Source organism: Sphaerodactylus townsendi, linkage group LG03, assembly GCF_021028975.2.
Source record: "Sphaerodactylus townsendi isolate TG3544 linkage group LG03, MPM_Stown_v2.3, whole genome shotgun sequence".
NCBI lineage: Eukaryota > Metazoa > Chordata > Lepidosauria > Squamata > Sphaerodactylidae > Sphaerodactylus > Sphaerodactylus townsendi.
The window spans coordinates 81,036,655-81,057,517 of NC_059427.1; the positions used below are offsets into that span (position 1 = coordinate 81,036,655).

At 44.2% G+C, this 20,863-nt stretch overlaps 1 protein-coding gene across 1 annotated transcript in view; it reads right to left on the reverse strand.

Moving 5' to 3' along the window:
- The window catches only part of NDST1 (N-deacetylase and N-sulfotransferase 1), a 38,859-nt gene that overhangs the window by 11,010 nt on the left and 6,986 nt on the right, over positions 1-20,863 (reverse strand). The window contains exons 5-15 of the mRNA XM_048487369.1: positions 19,721-20,559; positions 16,144-16,271; positions 12,737-12,922; positions 10,120-10,248; positions 8,137-8,319; positions 6,866-6,962; positions 6,035-6,158; positions 4,389-4,563; positions 4,053-4,223; positions 1,385-1,494; positions 99-201 (exon numbers count right to left, since the gene is read on the reverse strand). Coding sequence (XP_048343326.1) covers positions 99-201; positions 1,385-1,494; positions 4,053-4,223; positions 4,389-4,563; positions 6,035-6,158; positions 6,866-6,962; positions 8,137-8,319; positions 10,120-10,248; positions 12,737-12,922; positions 16,144-16,271; positions 19,721-20,559 — 2,245 coding nt within the window. The remainder of the gene's footprint in view (positions 1-98; positions 202-1,384; positions 1,495-4,052; positions 4,224-4,388; positions 4,564-6,034; positions 6,159-6,865; positions 6,963-8,136; positions 8,320-10,119; positions 10,249-12,736; positions 12,923-16,143; positions 16,272-19,720; positions 20,560-20,863) is intronic.

Here is a 20,863-nt window from a genome sequence, read left to right on the forward strand (position 1 = left end):
TCAGACATTCAGTAATTACCCAAGCAAATCAAATGTCACATCTGCAAAAAGGCATGAACAGAAAGACGTCTTGGAACGGCAAATTTTCATCTACTTACATCTAAATCCATCTCTGGATATTTCCTTCCTTTACTTTTCCCCAAGCACTTAGTTTTCCCTCCCTCCAGTAGTTGGCACCAGAATCCTTTCTTTGGATCAAACCTGCAATGACAAATCCCATAGAAGAATGAGCAGGCAATGCTACCCAAACGTCACTTGCCCTTTGGGACTTTTGCAAAATAAATAGGGCAATTGCTGTTATATAACAAATGCAGAAATTTACGCTATCCTGGACTGTGAGATGTGGAAATAACCCTGTGCAACATGGACAATCAACACACAGCACAAAATAGCAGCACCATTTTACCAAACAGAGATGAGAAATGTGTCCCACCATCATTTGCCTCTACTGGTTCAGCCTGACAAATGTTATGATTTATTTTATTGTTATATTTTGTAATGTTGTGAGCCACCTTGAGTTTGTTGACAGGAAACGGCGACCTATAAATCAACTCAATCAAATCAGAAGTATAAAGGCATTAGAAAGAATGAAAGAAAACCACATCACAAGCTACAGCCTTATTCTGGGGGCTGGAGGTTCATTTGATGTGGCAGGAAAGATGCTTTTCTTGCTTTAACATTTGTCTTTCTGAATTGTCCGACTAATTTTATCGTCTCAGAGATTCTTCAAAGTGCTGAGACCAAAAGCAGCGGCTGTTAAATTGCTTCTTGTTCTTAATCTAGAGGCTTTCCCCCCAAATTGAAACACACACTGTAATCAGCTTTTATTTTGAAAAGTTACGAAAGCTTAATTAATGCCTTTTAAGTATTTCTTCTGAGGCACTCAACACCACTTGATTTACAAGTACTGCACATCTTCTTGTCAAGCCAGACATCAGCTATTCTTAAAGTGACATTGTTATACATCGTATTGTCCAAAGTTAACTGATGAACTTAGTTGACATTCGTAAAAAGAAAGTGTGTGTGTGTGGGGGTGGGGGAGAGACATTTTGCAGCAGGCTGCAAAATGTGTGATTGCCACCATTCAGAGAGAGCACTGGCAATCAACACCCACCCACATTTTTTTTCCATCAATCATACTCTTTATTCAGAAGTCAAGTCCACACTTCCACATATAAAGGAAAGAAGGAAGAATCAATGGATTCTAAGGCCAAACAAGGTATTAAATGCAAAGCCGAACAGTCACTCAGGGGCACACTCTCACCATGAAGAGGTATTTCAGAAGGGTAGAGAAAAGAGAGATGAAGCCTGTCAACATGAAAAGACACAAGAATGGCATTAAAGGGCTCAAGTAACTCAAGGAGAAAAGGATAGAGAGACTCACGCCAGAGTTTTGTGGTAGTCTATGATGTTTGTTACCCCAAGAAATTTCTGGACAGTTTCCATCACTTTGGCTGGTTCTGTGCGTAGCAGCTTGCCATCCAGGACAAGAATCTGAAAGGAGAAGCACAAACACACAAACATAGAAACAAAAACCCAATGAAGTTGGCCTCCTAAATTCATCTTTGATTTAAAGCTTAACATAGTCACAAGGACAAAGTACCCACTGACAGCCATCCCTTCAGTACTATAGTGAAGCAGAAGCTGTTGATAACCCAACTTTCTACTGCTCCCCCCCACCCCTCACTGGGGCCTGACAGAAGAGGCATTATCAAGGCTCAGTACATCATTTATTTAATTTTCTACAATTGCCTTTTCAAACAAATCAAGTAGTAAAAAAAAACCCTATGAGTTTTTACATACATAAAATAAAAGCTCTGTTATCAGCACTCATGGGGAAACAAATGTGCCAGATAGTCAAGGTTACGACTCTGCCCTGACTCCTACACCAAAAGGAATCCACAGCAACCAAACCCACCCCGCTAGAAATACCATAGCTATAGCCCCCATTCTTGGCAATAACAACCTCCCTCCCTCCCTGCCTTGCCCTGCCCTGCCCACCTACAGAACCATCCCTTACAGCAGGCAGTCAAGCAGGCCAGCGGCCCAGGAACCCTCCGGCAAAACTGGCTTCCAATAGCTCATGGGAGGTTGCAGGAAGGAGACACCTGAGGACAATGTGTGAGGACAGCCCCCACTGTCAGAAGCCCAGCAGTGGCTGGAGGCATCAAGTCCACCGGTGGGAGAGGTGGGAGTGCTGTGCGTGTGCCCAGAGACACAGGCCATCAAGTGGGGGGAGCTTTCTGGATAATCAAGTGCCATGTAACAAAGCTTTTACTGCACTAGAGCATATAAATTACTTCATCTTCACTGCGGAATACAGCCCCAAACAAACAAAACATGATGATGGATGAGAGGGGCTAGGGAACTTGCAAAAAAAATGTTTACCAGTAGGGGGTGGGGGGAAGGGGGGTTTGTATGAAGTCCCTGTATGAAGTCCTTGTATGAAGTCTGCCTACAGCACACACCAGATTCTGCTAACATAGATACAAGTCTCCTGGAGGACAATGAGGCTAACTTCCAAATAAACATATGGTGGTTGCAATCCCATACTCTACAGAGAGAAGTCACTTTCATTTCTACAGCATGCATCCATGAAGGGGCGATGACTCAGTGGTTCAGCATCTGCTTTGCATGAAGATGGTCACAGGATCAATCCCCAGCATTTCCAGTTAAAAGGACCAGTACTCACTGACGTGGAAGACCTTTGACTGTTGTGGGTTTTCTGGGCTGTGTGGCCATGGTCTGGTAGTTTTTGCTCCTAATGTTTCGTTCGCATCCATGGCTACACAGCCCAGAAAACCCACACCATCCAGTTGATTCTGTCTGTGAAAACCTTTGACAATACACTGAAAGACCTTTCTCTACATGATATGTTGAAGGGCTGCTGCCAAGCTGAGGGGACAATACTGACTTTGATGGACCAACAATTTGATTTAGTATTCAGCAGCTTCATGTATTCAATATGTTGAGCAGGTCAAATTGCACCTATAGAATAAAACCTGCAAATACAGATCACAATGCAAGTTTTTAGAACAAGTGTGTTTTGAGCCTTATTTGTTTGGGTTTTTTTCACTATATAAAATGTTTGTTATGTTACAATTACTTTAAAGAGGCTGGGAAATTCTTCCCGTAGAGAAGAGTGGTATGCCTTAAGCTTATGTCTGAGGCCACCAAGATGCCAACCTCGCTATACAAAATCCCAACTTTCATAGATACATCAACAGTTCAGCTGAAAGTATCAGAAGTGTGTACCCATTTTGCAGCTTGAAGTGCAGCACACTGAGCAAAAGGATTCCTTTCTGCAGGCCAATAAAAGGCAAAGCAAAGGTCATTGGGAACAATCAGCATTTCCCCTCAATTAGAATTCAATATAAGTACAATGTGCAGTAGCAGAGATAATACAGTACAATTGTTAGAGAACTGGAGTAGGACTGGGAAGAATCGGCTTCAGATTCCCAATTGCCATCAAAGCTTACTGGGCCAGGGTTCCTCTCTCAGTCTGAACTACCTCACAGGGTAAAATGCAGGGGTAAAATAGAGGATGGGAGAACCACGTGTGCTGCCTGTGCTCCTTGGAAGACAGCACGTAGACCAGCAGAGTGGAAGGAATGGCTAGATTTTTTAATCACTCCTGTAAACACCAAAAGAGGAACTGAAGAGAGTAGGTGACTGGGGAGATTATTTTGTTGGATACCTCCTCCCCCCCCCCCCCTCCAACACACAGACTGCAGACCACCAATTTGCCCTTCATGATGTTCCTGCGACACCTCAAGGAGATCACTGGGCTGCAGAATTGGGGGGGGGGGGGGGGCAGTTCCATGCCACTAACATGAGTGCCTTCTTGTACAGAAACGATCATTGGAATGCAACCCATAACTAGGACAGCACGGAATCCAGTTGTAGAGAAATACTGTTCAAACATGACTCCAGTAAGTCATCCCTAAGACCTACAGATCCTTCAGGACACTGGCCACCCATGCCTCTCTAATAAGCAAACCCTCTTATGTTTATTTCATGAAAGGTCATGCAGATACTTTTGTTCTTCCTACCTGGTTGGCATGGAAATTATTCAACCAGCGTTCAATGTGGGTTGCATACCAGCCTGGTACTAGACAGCGGTTCTGTAAGGTACGGAGCTTCTGTGAGGACTCAGTTCCTGCTGTGATCACCTCATGGAAAGTGTACTTCAGGGCAACTGGGTCGTCATGTGCTCGCTGGTGCTGTTGAGATAGCAGTTTAGAGACTATTAACTAGGGAAAGAAACTAACAGGAAGCTGCTTCTTAAATGTTTCCTGCCAATTAGAAGTATCTTAGTTCTAGATCTACTGTTCCACAGGCAAAATCTAAAGGCTCAGACTTCAAAACCATACTACAGGAAGACTTACCTGATACCAGGAGTAAGCCCGATCTGCCGGGTTGATGAGAATGGTGATTATTTTAGCCTTGGAAAGCAGTGCGGCAGCCCGCCTTGGTGCTACTTCTGAGTCAAAGTAATTGGCACTCTTCTCAAAATAGAAGTCAGAAGTGGTGTTGGAAGGGATGGGAAAGAACTCCATATACCTGAATAGATGCCAGCAACAGAAGAGAAGGGTGGGTGAAGGAAGTAATGAAGCCATTTCGACTATTTCTGCAATGTTTAATTTAATATTTATACTCCTGTGGTTGGATTTGATACATCAGTGGTTCAGGAAATCCTAAACTGCTCCTATATTAGCAGTTTGCTAGATTTAAAAAAAAAACTCTTTCAAAACACAGGTGTATATGTACTACGTTAATACAGAACTAACCAGAATGGTTAGTACAGAACTGTCTGAACATTAATTGAGGCTGTCTTAGAGGCCTTCCACAGGATCCCAACCTCCTCTTGAGCTGAACCAGGTAGCGACCAGAAAAACAGACTTCTTGGTTGTGATGCCATCTCTCTGGAATCCTCAACCCATGCTGCTTCCATTAGAAACATTTTGACCCCACAGGACTACTTTTATTGTGGTTAAACTGTTTTTAGTGCACATCCATAATTTTGGCCAACTGGATTTGCTACTGGTTTATGGTGCTTCGCTTTTATTTCAGCTTAGTAGTTCACATGTGTTCTTATTGTGTTTTTAACTTGTATTTTTTTAAAAAAAATTGTTGCTAGTTGTTTTTTTCATAAGTAGCATCGCTTAACATAGAATAAAATATTTCGAATTAATTATTTTGAATAGATACTATTCTTTCTTTCTAAATCGCAGACTGTGATTTATCATATGAAGTGAGAAGATCAGTGGTTACCAGTGCGGTGTAGTGACCAGAGTGTTGGGCTGCGACCTGGGAGCCCCTCGTTCACGCCCCTGCTCAGCCACAGAAGTGTGCTAAGTGGCCTGGAGCCAGTCGCATTCTCTCAGCTCAACCTACCTCACAGGGGCTGTAGCAGTGATAAAATGGAGGATGGGAGAATGACACAAGCTGCTTTAGGTCCCAGTGGGAAAAAATGATGAAAATAACAAATCAAAATTGTACCTTAACCTACTGGAAAGGTGTGGGGGGGCGGGGGGGGGGGAGGCAGTTACTGTCCTAGCAATGCAGCAAATAGACAGGAACCAATAAACAGCAAACGGTTTGCTCTTGTTAGTCATATTTACTGGACACAATACATATGCATTATTTTCTCATGTTGAAGCACATTAAAAGAAGGTATGCTGAAATTACAGCATCAGATAAAACACGTCCAACCAGTTCTGTGTGTCACACTTCTTTCTTGATGTGTTCAGAAGACAAAGCAGTGGGAGCAGCAGGTCTAGCCCGGCTCAGTATCGCTGTCACAGCAGAAAGAAACATCCTTCCCCACGCCTGGCTTTTCTTACATTTCCAGATTCCAACAGCTAACTACACTGAAACATTTTCCAGTTGCAAAACCACTTTTGATACAGGGCCATTGCCAATTAATTCTAAGTTCAGTCGCAAGACCCAAATGGCATACTCTGAGCACATGCTGCTTCTCACCCTCCTAGCAGCAGGACCTGCGTACATTAAGAAACCAAATAAAGCCTACCAGTCAATGCCCTTGTGGTAATTATGCCCATTGAAGAACTGGATCTCCTCAAAGGTCTCTGAGCTGGGATAGTTACTGCTCAGGTCAGGATGCATCCCCAGGAACAGATAGAGGGCCGTGGTACCTTTATGTGGAAGGGGGGAAAGGGTGAAGGGAACATCAAACTGAGGATGGATTTTTCCTTTTGTCTGCCACACTTCTGCCAGCCTCTATGATCTTTCAAGAACTCAGAGAATTAAGGCATTTCAAACTTTGCATATTCATCCCTGAAAGGCAGCCAGGAATCCTTAAATCATTTATGTGCTTTAAAGACATTCTTCCTCCTTCATTTGCAATATATGGCAGCAATTCATCCCAGCATCTGGTATACACGGCCTCTCTGAGGGCTTGCCCCTTTTCCACCCACAGTGTTTCATCTACAAAAATCTGATCCTCTGATTGAGCTTAACATAGTTCTCTCAGGCCAACTAAATGCTTCAGTCAGTTATCAATAGACCAATTTATATTCACGGTTTCAGAATTTGCCTCTATTGCTACTGTTACTTAACCATAAATAGCTGGGGTAGTGACTTCCTAGATTTCAACTGGGTTCAACTTCCTAGATTGAATAATGGCTTCTTCTTAGTGGATACAGGATGTGGCTAATGAATTATTTAAAGACTTTAAAAAGCACGATGAAACAACAGCCACTATTCAAACCAGCACACACTCTTAAACAGAGAGAAAGACAGAATTTCCTTTCATACACAACAACAAGCTCAAGATGAAACAGGCATGCTGATGGTATGAAATGTTTCAAAAACACAGAACAATCCATGGACTACAACATACCTGTCTTCTGAGGACCAATGATTAGCAGCTTGGGGAACCGATCACAGGTCTTCTCTTTGGACCATATGTCCTTGTGACGTTTGTCCTCACAAGGATCCTGAAAAATGAAAGGGATGTTATCAAACACACCATGAAAGGTGAGGGGAATTTTAGATTTTAGATCACAAACTGAAAACTCTGTTCTTACTCAATAGATCATATAAAAGCCAGAACCTACATCTAGATTGTCAAGAAGAACCTCAGAGAAGAGCCTCGTCCTTTATGCAAGTATTTTGTGCCTGCTGTACATATTCCACTCTAAATGACTTAGATTCCCCATCTTAAAAGTGGAGAGAAAACACACATCCCAAGGTTTATTGCAGTCCCCTGCGTTCTCCAGAAGAAAGCAGAGAACTGTACAGAAATTTAACCATTATAAATGTCTAGCAGTAAAGCCTATTGTGCGCACAAATACAATGGGCTCTAGAAAACGGGTGGTGGGTTAATGGTGCCCACCAAGGGGGTCAACCCCTCCTGCCTTTCCTCCCTACTTGGCCCCACAATTTACCACAGATAACAAAAACCAAGCCTAATTATTCAATTTTTTAAAAGCTTCCTTACAGATTTCCCCACACATGCACAGGCTCCCTAACTTTGCAAACAGACTCTTCTAGCTGAGCTACTGTTTGACAGAATTTGTCCCATGTTCCCAGGTAGGAAGTTCTTCAAAGTTCACCACAGGGACCTAGTTCTGGTAGGGAGAAGCACACTGGGTGGAGGAGGAGGGAGTAAGGCTTTCTACAGTAAAGGCTGCCGGGAAGTGTAGTCCTTGCCCCTCCAGGAAGAGCTAGAATCTGGGCCTCCAGGATTGCCAAGGACTCCACTTCCCAGCAGCCCTCACTTTTTCTGGTTTGTCATCAAGAATATGTTGCTCGATCATATAGTGAGATTCCTACACAGCTTTCTGAGTTACAACTGTAACCAATAATCAGATTTGACACGCAGCAGATGTTGGTGTCAGCTGCAACTAGGGGAAACAGAAAGGAGCCAATACAGGCATGTCTGGCACCATTACACTCTGTGAAGCCTTTCCTGTTGTTCATGTTTGCTACCATTCACTTTTAGAGATTGCTCACTTTTATCATGCACTTTGGGTGCTGTAAATTCATATTCTGATGGACCTCTATATAGAACACAGCTATGTGGTTTTTGGTTTTCAAAATAACTGTTAAAAATCCCAGTAGAATAACACAGTGGGCATACACTTGAGTCATTTGGCTGTGCAAACCTACCTGCCATAGTGGGTCTTTCTCCTCTGAGAATATCTGGAAATACTTCTGTGCCAGTTGCACAGGCGGCAGCGTCTGAAATTTCAAGTTAGTCCAGGAGTTGAGGAAACGAACCAGGTGTCTAAAGGTGTACAAACCCAGGCGGTCATTGCCGTAATTGGAAAGGTGAGTCATGAAGATACTGATCTGGGGGGGGGGGGGAGAAAAAGAGGGGATGGCAAAAATAGCATTGACTGGTGCATGGAGTCAAAATAGTACCACAACACTGATTATTCCTATTAATATGCTCTAGCAAAGTTGAATTATAACACTGAATCAGAGGAGGGACTGTGGGAAGATTGGGACTGAAGACTTTGCCCTGATGCACAGTTCAAAGGCACAAGTCCTGTGTTGTTTGATGAAGGTCCCACTCACAGCCATCACTGGCAGACATCATGTTCTAAGGCAGAGGTCTGCAACCTGCAGCTCTCCAGATGTTCATGGACTACAGTTCCCATCAGCCCCTGCCATTATGGCAAATTAGCCATGGTGCAGGGGCTGATGGGAATTGTAGTCCATGAACATCTGGAGAGCCGCAGGTTGCAGACCCCTGTATAAGCTAACTCACAAAACCGGGTGTGGTGAAAAGGGTCATACCCCCCATTTGTCTCTAATAAAGGTTAATTATCTCTCAATGTGAAGATTACATTTGTTTGCCATCTTCCATTATTTACATACTTACCATCCATATTCTATTTTTCCTTTATGCAGAAAAACAGGTTAGTAGAGTTGTACTCTACTGCCACAGAACAACACGACAGACCTTTTTCATTGCAGAATGCTCTGCCTCAGTCCTAGTGCCTACCTATCCCTGCTTCCCCCCACCATCCATCTGAAAGTTTGAAAGTAAAAATACATAGCTATAAGTGCTTTTGTATTAAGGTACCATGTTCAATCATTAACAAAACAATAGTTTTGACAAAGGGAGCATGTAAAAATGAATGATAATTCTCATATTCGTTCAGGACTATTTCTAACATGGAAGCATACAATTTTCTTGACCACTGCACCCCGACTGACCATACCAACATCTTTTTCTGAGTCAAAGCATAAGAATGACACAGATGAGTGGTATCATACTCTAAAACCTTAGATAGATTTACGATCTAAGGTGGTAAATCCATACAAGTTATGGCATTTTATTCTGTAAGTTAATTAAGCACTTTCTACCATAGAACTTCTCACCATGTGCCCTAAATTTGCTGCCAAATCAGATATCACTGGAGGTGCCCACATCCAAATTCTACTTCACAGTACTTACAGTTTTATCAGTCTCTTATTTCTCCTTACTAGTTTTTTTCTAAACTAAAAATGGAAACTACTTTGAAAACCCTGCCCATTCTCTTAGAGAGAGGCTCTATGAATGAGATGATTAGCCAAATTTAGCTTTAAAATTATTTTGACAGCTACCAGATTGGCAAAGGATGCAGAAGTATTTTTGTTACACAGTAAAGTCAGTCTCCTGTTTTGAACAGTTCAGGTGGCCTGTTTTGATAAACTTCTCTTCAAGTCTCAGGTAAGTCTCTGTTGTGATACTCTGTATTTATTTTTCCTCTCTGCTTGTGTCATGTTGTTGGGGTAAAAGATGTCAGGTTATACAGGATTACCAGAGGATATGGATGTAGCTAAAAGGGACCCAAGTTAAAATACAAATCACTTCTCTTCCATTCAACATCCTATCTCAAGTCATAACAACTTGGCAAGAAACTGAACACAGACCCTAAGCAAGCTAAAGCCAACAGGAAGAAAAGAAGGACTAAAAACCTTGAAAAGGAGCCAGGACTGGGAATTTGTTCCCTTTCTGAATGAAGAGTTTGAAAACCAGCCCTGTCAGTAACATTTCTGCCCATATCAAGCCATCAGTCACATGCCTTTCCAAGGCCATAAAGGAGGATGGCTCTACACGTTGAAATGGGGCCTCCCATTTATCCTCCAGGCAGCACTCACGGGGTTAAGTAGCACAGTCAGGAAAAGCTCGCCTCCGTTGATAATTTTATCCAGTTCACTGGAGCCACCAGGATATTCATTGTAGAATATGGTGTGTGTGAATAAGCCACATGTCTGTCGTGGGAGAACCTGCCAAAAAAAAAGGGACAGGAAACACATTATACAGTAAAGAGATCTAAGAGAGAAGAGATTGGCCCGTTCCTGTTCTTCTTACAAGTCCTGGGCATGTCTGCCAAGTTATCAGCATTCTAAGGGATTCATTCACATGCAGGGTTGTTTGACAAGTACACACCAAGTCCTTCAGTAGCTGTTTGACACTGAATGTTGACTGCACAGCCGTCATCAACAACTCTTTTGCAAGAGTGCACAGATCAGGGGATTCCAATACATGACATAGGCAACAGTTTCCATCAAACCGACTTTTAAAATCAGAGTTTTGAGAAAATCTGAAAAAACACTGACTACCCCTGCTAGGCGTTTGCAAGGCAGTGCTGTGGTGCTTCTGATGCACATACCTTTTTAAACTGTGTTTTATTGATTGATTTTTGTTTTTAAAAACAAGCTGTAGAATGATTTTTAAAACAAACAGTGGGGTTGCCTGGAGACCTTTGAAACTGAGTGAGCAGGTTAAACATTTGAGAGTAAATAAGCTTCCACTGGTCTTTTCAGACACCTGTCTGAGAACCCGAAGGCTCATTTTCCCCTGAAGTCCCTTTCTTGCTTCTGCTGACATTCTCAGTTATAAAAGGTTTTTGTTGCTTTTTTCATTGCACACATACTTCTCAATCAGATTCTACAACTGACACTTCTCCTCCATTCCTAGTCTGGTTAATTTTTATACTGCTAAATTATTGATACAGCCTAAAACACAGTTCAGTTCTTTTCCCTGACCTAGTCGAGGAACCAGCATAAACATCTAGTTAGATTCAGCCTCAGAGGAAATCTTGATCTGCTCCTTGTTCACATTACAAGCCTGTGGTGTTGCAGTGGTGAGAATCTATAAAACCTACACTCCTGTCTCTGCTTTAGCTACAAATGCATTCGGAAAGTCACTAGAGGCATTCATATATTGTGAGAAACTGAGATAAAGGCACAGCAAATTTTGATTAATCTACCTACACATAAAGAACAAATTCCAGGCTGCACATAACCCGGGTTACCACTCCTTCTCTAACTCTCAGGAAAAAGGACATCTTCCTTACACTGCCTACCTCTATGGCTAGATAGTCTTAAGGGGCTGTTACTCAAACTGTAATTTGTGAATTCAAACATGTAATAACATGCAGCAATTAATACAAACTGTGGTTAACATAACAATTACAAATCTTAATCTGAAATTCTGGTTTGGTGTCAAAGGATGCATTCAGACATCACAGTTAACCGTGGTTTATCTGCAGACCAAGGTTTATCATTGCATCTGAATGCAGGCACCACCTTTCCTCTTAGCCTGCCTCAGAGACTTTTGAGGCTAACATAACATGTAAGAAATCCTTTGAACAAGGATTGAGTACAAATATTAATGAATTTAGAGTACTACTAGTGGGCCCGGCCACGCGTTGCTGTGGCTCAGTCTGGTGAAGTAGAAAAGAAAGAAAAGGGGAAGCGAACGGTTCGAGCATGTGTCATTGCACAATGCTTGCAAGGGAGCGAAGGGGCAAGGAGCCCCTCACTCCCCTCCCCCCCCCCCCCCCCCCCCCCCTGCCTTGCATGTGGCATCCCCGGCTCATTCCCTCCCCTTAACGCTACCTCCCCCTTCCTCTGCTAGAGTGGGTGTGCCATGTCCAGGTGGCGGACCCTGTCTCTTTCACTCCCTTCCCTTGCAGGCGAATTACCAATCTGAAAACACGCTGGGAGGCATGAAGTACGTTGTGTTCAAATTTCAGAGCGTTTGGTCCAGCAAACCCCCGGACCCTCCCTCACCTTCCCTTTCCTCCACTAGGGTGGGTGGGCCATGTCCAGATGGTGGACCCCATCCCTTTCACTGCAGATGGCAGCAGTTTTCAAGGAAGGCATGGTTGTTTCCCTTGTATCAGAGGGTGTTGCTTTGACGGGCAGCAGATGGTGCTGTTGTGGAACAGAACTGTGGTTCCAACTGCCACAGGTGTGGCATGTACACAATAACTGGCACAGTTGTGACACGTACACAACAGGAGGTGTGGAAACAGTATGGAAACCTGGCCGCACACAAATGCGACGTTGTGTGAAAATTTCAAAGCAATCGGTCCAGTAGTATGGGAGATTACCTGTCAGCAGAAAAACGCACTGATAGATTTTTATATCGATAGATAATTGTGTGTGTGTGTGGGGGGGGGTAGCAATTGTGTTCAATTTCTTTTCCTTCAAAGAGCAAAGAAGTCTACCCCGTCTCACTGAAAGGTAGAGGCACACCATACAACAGCAGTCCCTAACATTTGCCTACATCTGTATTTAAGTGACACAATATTGTTCTGGAGTAATTAAATCAGAGATTAAACTTCTATTGGGCATCCAGAGAAGCTTGCATTTTAGCCCTGGTAACCAGAGTTTAAACCACATCATGGGGCTACAGGTTATCCTCCAAGCTTATATATTAGCAGATTTGAATGATGTACAATAAGTTGATACCTTTTCTACTTACCATGATTCCATTATGGATGAAGCCACGTCGATAGCGGGCTGGCTTGAGGTGAGGATACTCTTCGGTGCTCGTGACTCTGATCCCCCACACCTGCTTCCACGCTTCATATAGCTGCACGTGGACCGGGTACACTCCTGAATGATGGGGTGCCACAGCATAGCCCATGTCAGTGGGAATGCCATGCTCCTAAGATAACAGAAGAAAACTCATCACTATTTTTATGCTGCCTTTTCTCTAAGGATGGATGGTGGCAAACACCCTGGACTCAATTTACTTTTTAAAAACCCACTGAAGATGTTTTATGTAGCCAAAAGGCTCTCTGAGTTGTACCTCAGCAGCTCTTCTTTGGAAAAGCACGCCAACGTTTTTTAATCTATTAGCTAAATTCATGACTTACAATGTTAAAAATAATCCCTGTGGAACACAGATTGTCATCAAATAATTATGCAAATGGTTTGGGTATGGGTGGGGGATCAGGATTATCTTCTGATAACTGTTACATTTTCCATCCTAGATTTTTTTCTTTTTCTCATAAGAGCAAAGAAATAGTTTCCAAATTCCCTCATCTTGTAAATCATGCTTGTTTATAACTTTGACACAATTCCTTTAAAAGAGTCAAGCACTAATCTTTAGTGTCTGCTCTTCTGAAGGCATTTGTCCAAACTGAATCTCTCCTGTACTTAAAGAAGAGTACAAGGAAAAGTTAGATTGACTTCCCAAGGAGGACTCCGTTAAGAACGAGCTGTCTGGCAGCAACCATCTTAACAAAAGCTGTAAGAAGAACTAGACTGAAAGGGACTGGGGGCTAATTGTCAAAGTCATTGAATTCAAGACTTTTAGTAGTAAGCACTCTGAAAAAAACATAACATGACTAAGCGCAAAGATATTGTGAAACTAAGTATTTAAAAAACTCAGGCAAAAGAGTTTAGTGCTCTAACAGAAAAGCTGGAAATAACTGGCACAAACAACAGGAGATAGAAATCCTTAGTTTTCTTGAATACTAAGAGTATAAAGTCAAGTGGCATGGTGATGTCCTAGATCTCTGCAAATACTCTGAAGATCCTCTGAAGATGCCAGCCACAGATGCAGGTGAAAAATCAGGAGAAAATGCTGCTAGAACACGGCCAAACAGCCCAGAACCAACACAACATCCTCTGCAAAACATGTTTTTACTCTGTGTGACCCTAGAGGGAATGGCACACTCAAGGCAACCTCTGGTTTCACAGTCCTAGACTACCTGTGCAGCCACTGCAGTCCTTCTAAAAAAGTTTTATGCTCAACTTTTATTCAATAACAGAGGCTTCAATCTGGCAGAGGCAGCCTTCCACTGTGGAACATGTTCCTCCACCACTCGGTGCTTTTCAGAGTGTTTGAGCAGAAGCCCTGCCCCCCAAATAATGTATTCTGCCATGAAGGCCTACTTCCACAATACAGAAGAGAACACAGTGCCAGTGAAAGCAGGATCCAGGCCAACATCCCTGAGCAGGGAACTAGGTTTTGGATGGTTAACTGGAGGCTGCCAATACTTAGAGGATTACCTGCGAGTACCAAATAGTAAGTCAGTTTATGTTGGGAATGACAACAGAAAAAAATCTCAATTTTTGAGGAGAGAGACAATGATGAAGTTATTACCATATAGTGGAAAGTGGCAGTTTGTGGGAGAGGTGGGGGTAGAAAATAATGAACAAATTTGCCTCCAAGATCCCAGGTTCATTATTGTACTGAGAACATAACTAAATTGGACAAAATAAGCGGCAGAGTTGTAATTATGTTAAATATTGCTCTCAAAACTATACTATATCACCTTAAGATCAATACATTAATTAGGTATCAGGTTTCATATGCCAGAGCTTTCTTCATGAGGGGCATGTGTATGACATCCTGTCAAGAGACAAAATTATTTCAGCAGAGTGGGTGTAGACCAGGGGTAGGGAACCTGCGGCTCTCCAGATGTTCAGGAACTACAATTCCCATCAGCCTCTGTCAGCATGGCCAATTGGCCATGCTGGTAGGGGCTGATGGGAATTGTAGTTGTTACCAAACTGTAATTTGTGAATTCAAACATGTAATAACATGCAGCAATTAATACAAACTGTGGTTAACATAACAATTAAAATCTAATCTGAAATTCTGGTTTGCGTCAAGGATGCATTCAGACATCACAGTTAAATCATGGTTTATCTGCAGACTGTTTATCATTGCATCTGAATGTAGGCACCACCTTTCCTAGCCCGCCCCAGAGACTTTGAGGCTAACATAACATGTGTTGTCCTTTGAACAAGGATTGAGTACAAATATTAATGAATTTAGAGTACTACTATGGGTCTCGCCACGCTGCTGCTGTGGCTCAGTCTGGTGAAGTAGAAAAGAAAGAAAGGGGAAGCTTAACGGTTCGAAAGTATAATGTGTCATTGCATCACGTTTGCAAGGGGAGCGGCGCTAAGGCCCCCCACCTCCCTCTCCCTCGCTCCCCTTGCATGGCATCTCCGGCCTCCCTTAACGCTAATTCCCTTCCGGGTTAGAGTGGGTGTGCCATGTCCAGGTGGCGGACCCTGCCCCTTTCAATTCCCTTCCCTTGCAGGCTTAATTACCAACTGGAAAACACGCGGGAGGCATGAAGTAACGCTGTGTTCAAATTTCAGAGCCGCTTGGTCCAGCAAACCCCGACCTCCCTCACCTCCTTCTCCACTAGGGTGGGTGGGCCGTCCAGATGCAGGGACCCCATCCCTCACCGCAGATGGCAGCAGTTTCGCGAAGGCATGGTTGTTTCCTTGTATCAGAGGGTGTTGCTTTGATCGGCAGCAGATGGTGCTGTTAGAACAGAACTGGTTCCAACTGCCACAGGTGTGGCATGTACAATAATAACTGGCACAGTTGTGACACGTAATAATAACAGGAGGTGTGGAAACAGTATGGAAAAAACCTGGCCGCACACAAATGCGACGCTGTGTGAAAATTTCAAAGCAATCGGGTCCAGTAGTATGGGAGATACCTGTCAGCAGAAAACGCACTGATAGATTTTATATCGAGCAGATAATTGTGTGTAGGTAGTAATTGTGTTCAATTTCTTTCCCTTCAAAGAGCAAAGAAGTCTACCCCGCCCCACCGAAAGGTAGAGGCAACACCATACAACAGCAGTCCCTAACATTTGCCTACATCTTAAGTGACACAATATTGTTCTGGAGCAGAATCAGAGATTAAACTTCTATTGGGCATCCAGAAGCTTGCATTTTAGCCCTGGTAACCAGAGTTTAAACCACATCATGGGGCTACAGGTTATCCTCCTCCAAGCTTATATATTAGCAGATTTGAATGATGCGGGCCACAAAGTTGATACCTTTCTACTACCATGATTCCATTATGGATGAAGCCATCGCCGAGCATGGCTGGCTTTGAGGTGAGCATACTCTTCGTGCTCGCGGACTCCGCATCCCCCACACCTGCTTCCACGCCATATAGCTGTAACGCGGGACCGGGTACACTCCTGAATGATGGTGCCACAGCATAGCCCATGTCAGTGGAATGCCATGCTCCTCTAAGATAACAGAAGAAAACTCATCACTATTTTTATGCTTTCGCTTCCTTTTCTCTCTAAGGATGGATGGTGGCAAACACCCTGGACTCAATTCTACTTTTAAAACCCTAATTGAAGATGTTTCTTTATGTAGCCAAAAGGTTTCCCTGAGTTGTACCTCAGCAGTTCCTCTTTTTGAAAAGCACTAACGCTTTTTTAATCTATTAGCTAAATTCATGACTTACAATGTTAAAATAATCCCTCAGGGAACACTAGATTGTCATCAAATAATTATGCAAATGGTTTGGGTATGGTAGATCAGGATTATCTCTGATAACTGTTACATTTTCCATCCTAGCTTTTTTTCTTTTTTCGCATAAGAGCAAAGAAATAGTTTCCAAATTCCCTCATCTTGTAAATCATGCTTGTTTATAACTTGGACACACCTCCTTTAAAAGAGTCAAGACCAATCTTTAGTGTCTGCTCTTCTTGAAGGCATTTGTCCAACTGAATTCTCCTGTACCTCAAAGAAGAGTACAAGGAAAAAGTTAGGATTGACTCTAAGGAGGGACTGCTAAGAACGAAGCAATTGGCAGCAACCATCTTAACAAAATGCATGATGACACACTGGCCCAAGTGCTCCATATGCCAGTGCAAGGGACATTAATGCTGGCGGCATCCAAACAAGGAAACTGCTCCCCCCCCCCCCAACACCAGCCTCTTCCACCACAGGAGCCGGCACTGGTGCTGGTGCTGGGAGTGTTTGGGGGCATTTCCGGGGATGGAGCTGGTTTTAGTTGGCTTCCTGTGCCCTTATGGCCCAGGAACGCCCCTCTTTGGCTGGCATAGACTTATGCCCGCTAAAAGTGTGACGCAGCCTATTACACTGGATAAAGGAGTTTCATAGTGGCTGGGGATTCCAGCTGTTTTTCTTGGCTCCTAAACTGCCCGAGACCCCTTTCAAAGTGGCATGGCTGTGCTCAGCTGTCATGAACTCCTCTCCCCTAAATTGCTTCCCGTTGTGGTGTGGTTTTTTTGCATGAAAACTAAGAACAGACCAGCTAATGGCTGAAATGGATGAAATCTGGGTAAGTGGGCTCTATGATAATCCTAATCATACAAACACCAGTCTGAAAAAGTGCAGCGTCTTGATCCGGCTTGGTTACCTCAGTGAGCACCAAGTCTTTAGTTATTCCCTGATGTCTGTATACTATCTTCCCAAGTTCTTGTGTTGCATGTGAGACAAACTCGTGTGTCTCAGCACTTCGCAGCAAGGCCCAACTGCCAGTCCTCTGTCATTTTATTTAAATTCGGAGCGGGAAGTTCCGGTTTGCTTGACACTCTATTCCCCTTTTCCAGATCAGTCCCCTCACTGGACCCTTCGAGGGAGGCACATCTCTCACAGTGATGGGGTCCAACCTGGGTCACCGCTTTGAGGATGTAGCTGACACCGTGACCGTGGCCAACCTGCCGTGCGTCCCTAATCCGGCCTTGTATCTTGTCTCTACTCGGTAAGATGGTCTGGTGGATGGGCCGTTGTCGTCCAGTGTTTGAACCTGCAGGCACCTTTGGAGTGCTGATACCATGTAGTGGGTGCAGCCACAAAAATGGCAGCCATATGAGGCGGAGCCTGCCACAAAGCAGCGTCCACAGATTACTTTCAGTCACGCAGTAAAGATCGTTGTGCTGTGGCGGCAGCTGCTGTCAGAGCAGTATTTTTAAAAATCTTCACTGCCAATCAAATCTCCAGAGGCCACTCAAAAGCCCTGCTGGACAAAAACTCCACCTGGACCCACCCACTTTATATAAACATTTGGTAGGCTCCAGGAAAGATGTGGGTAGGTGCCATGAGGACCCCTGAATTAGAGTGTCGGACTATGATCCAGGAGACTGGTTTGAATCCTAGTTCTGTCATGGAAGCTTGCTGGGTGGCCTTGGACCCAGTTGCAGATTCTTGACCCTCACCCACCTCACAGGATTGTTGTAAGGATAAAATGGAGGAGAGGAAACCGACATTGGTCACCTTGGGTGCCCACTGTGGAGGAAGGAGGAGGTATAAATGAAACAGGTAAATAAACTGATAAAAACAGGCATGGCCCCATCTGCCCATATAGAAAGTTCTTTAAAACACAAGTGGACTACCTTGTGGTGTAGTGGTTAACAGCAGGTGGAGTCTAATCTGGAGAACAGGGTTTGATTCCTCCCACTCCTTCACATGAGCAGCGGACTCTTATCTGGTGAACTGGATTTGTTTCACTGCTCGTACACACAAAGCCTGCAAGGTGACCTTGGGTAGTCACAGTTCTCTCCACACTCTCTCAGCCCCATCTTCCTCGCAAGTTGTCTGTTGTGGGGAGAAGAAGGAGCCCCTTTGAGTCTCCCTACAATAAAGGAAAGGAGGGGGTATAAATCCAAGCTCCTCTCCTTCTTGTTGAGGTGTCCAGGTGTGGCGAAACGGGCTTGCTTTTGGCTGGCAGGCCCTATTTCACACTCTGCACACCCCCAGGAGTTACTGACTTTTCCTGGGGAGGGCTAATTTTCTCTTTGGGTATGCTGCCACCACCTGATCAGTTGAGGACTGCCTGCTGGGGAAGATCAGGATTTCCCAGCTTCCTTTCCCACTGCACGAGGCCCCTGCCTCAGTTTCCCCTTGGTTCCCCTCTCCTGGGTTCCACAGGGTAGACTGGAGATCCTGGAGGAAAAGCTGCTCAGCCTTCCTCTACCTCCTGGTTACATAGCGTGTCCAAGACAGTAGGGCATAAGTGGTACAGAGAACTTTCCTCCACAGCTAAGGTTTTAAAAGTATTTATTAAAAGGAAAATGATTACCATATGTTTTAGCACACACCAGATTTAGCAAGGGTTACAAAATAAAAGGTGATAAAACGCAAATCCTCTTTTCCTATCACTAATACATACCCTGGCTAAAGATGGTAGAAAGCAGGGTAGGTCCTTAGAGCTTAAAATGTTGCCATTGGCAAAGAGCTCACATTACCTGGCTGAGCACATGGTCCAGAAAATGGATGCCGCCTTCCCAGTTCAGGCAAGAGCTCTGCTCCCCTCCAGAGAGACCTGAGCCAAGAGACCTCGCCCTTCTCTTCCCCTCAATTTATCAGATCCCAGACCCCACCCTCCTTTGTCTAGGTCAGGCTGGGTCAAGATATCATTTCCCCCTAGGTCAGGTAGCATTTCCTGATGTTTCTCTGGGATTTCTAAGTCCTCCAAATCTCTGGTACCTGGTTGGGGAAGGAGAGGATGGAAGAAAAAGGAAACGAAAGGGGGGGGAGGAGCCATTTCTCCACATCTCCCCCTCCTAAGATTCAAGCGGAGGAGCACCCTTTTACAGAAGGGCGCTCTGCAGCAAATCCAAGCAATGTCATTTGCAGCTAGATACACATTAGGAAACATACAGACATTCGCTTCATGAGTCCATGTCCTTCCTGGACAGGAAATCTGCCACCACATTGTTACGTCCAGCAATGTGTTCAATCTTCATGTTGAATTCCTGAATCCTCCATGACCACCTCTGCAGCTTAGTGTTTGAGTTCTTCATAGTCTGCAGCCATTGGAGGGATGAATGGTCTGTCAAGAGGGTAAATTCTTGCCCCCACAAGTAAGGTCGCAGTTTGTCCAGTGCCCATACAATTGCCAAACATTCTTTTTGCACTGAAGACAAGTTTTTCTCCCGAGGGGTCACTCCCAGTCCCAATATCTCTTCTACCTCCCTCCGGACATCTGCCAGCACTCGCCCATTCACCCGGTAAGGGGGGCACTGGATAGGTCCATGGGTCCCTGTATCTATTCCATGCTTAGCCAAGGTCGTCCTCCCTGGTTCTTTCCTAAAAACATCCTCAAACCTGTGCAACACTGACAGGATTCTTTCCTTGTCTATTACCGGTACACTTGCAGGCCACACCAGCTCCTCCCACTGAGCAGATTCAGAGAAGTGGGCCAAAACATCCACTAAGGTGTCATCTGGTTCCTCGTCTCCCTCCTCTCTCCTAGTCACATTCAACACCATCCTCCTCTCAAGATATGGCTTCAGCATATTAACATGTACAACCTTGGTCTTTTCCCCAGACCTTTCCAATGCCACTGCATAAGTAACATCATCCAGCCTATCCACAATCACATGCGGTCCTTCCCATGCCGCCTTCAGCTTGTCTGAGCGAAGAGGCAGAAAAACCATCACTTTGTCCCCTAACTCAAAAGTACGAGACCTTGCTGTCTTATCATACCAACTGCTCTGTGTGGCTTGGGCCTTGGCTAGGTTCTCCTGAACAACACTCATCATATCTTTAAGCCGTTCTCTGAATGACAGGACATAATCAACCACTGACTTCTTTGCCTTAGGAATCTTCTCCTCCCACCTTTCCTTTACCAGATCTAGCGGCCCTCTGACCCTTCTTCCAAACATGAGTTCAAAAGGGGAGAAACCAGTAGACTCTTGTGGAACCTCCCTGTAGGCAATCAACAACTGTGGCTACTTCTCATCCCAGTCCTGGGGGTGAGAATCAACATATGTCCTCAGCATCCCTTTCAGGGTCCCATTAAATCTCTCTGTGAGTCCATTCGACTGGGGGTGGCAAGCTGTAGTCTTAAGATGTTTCACCC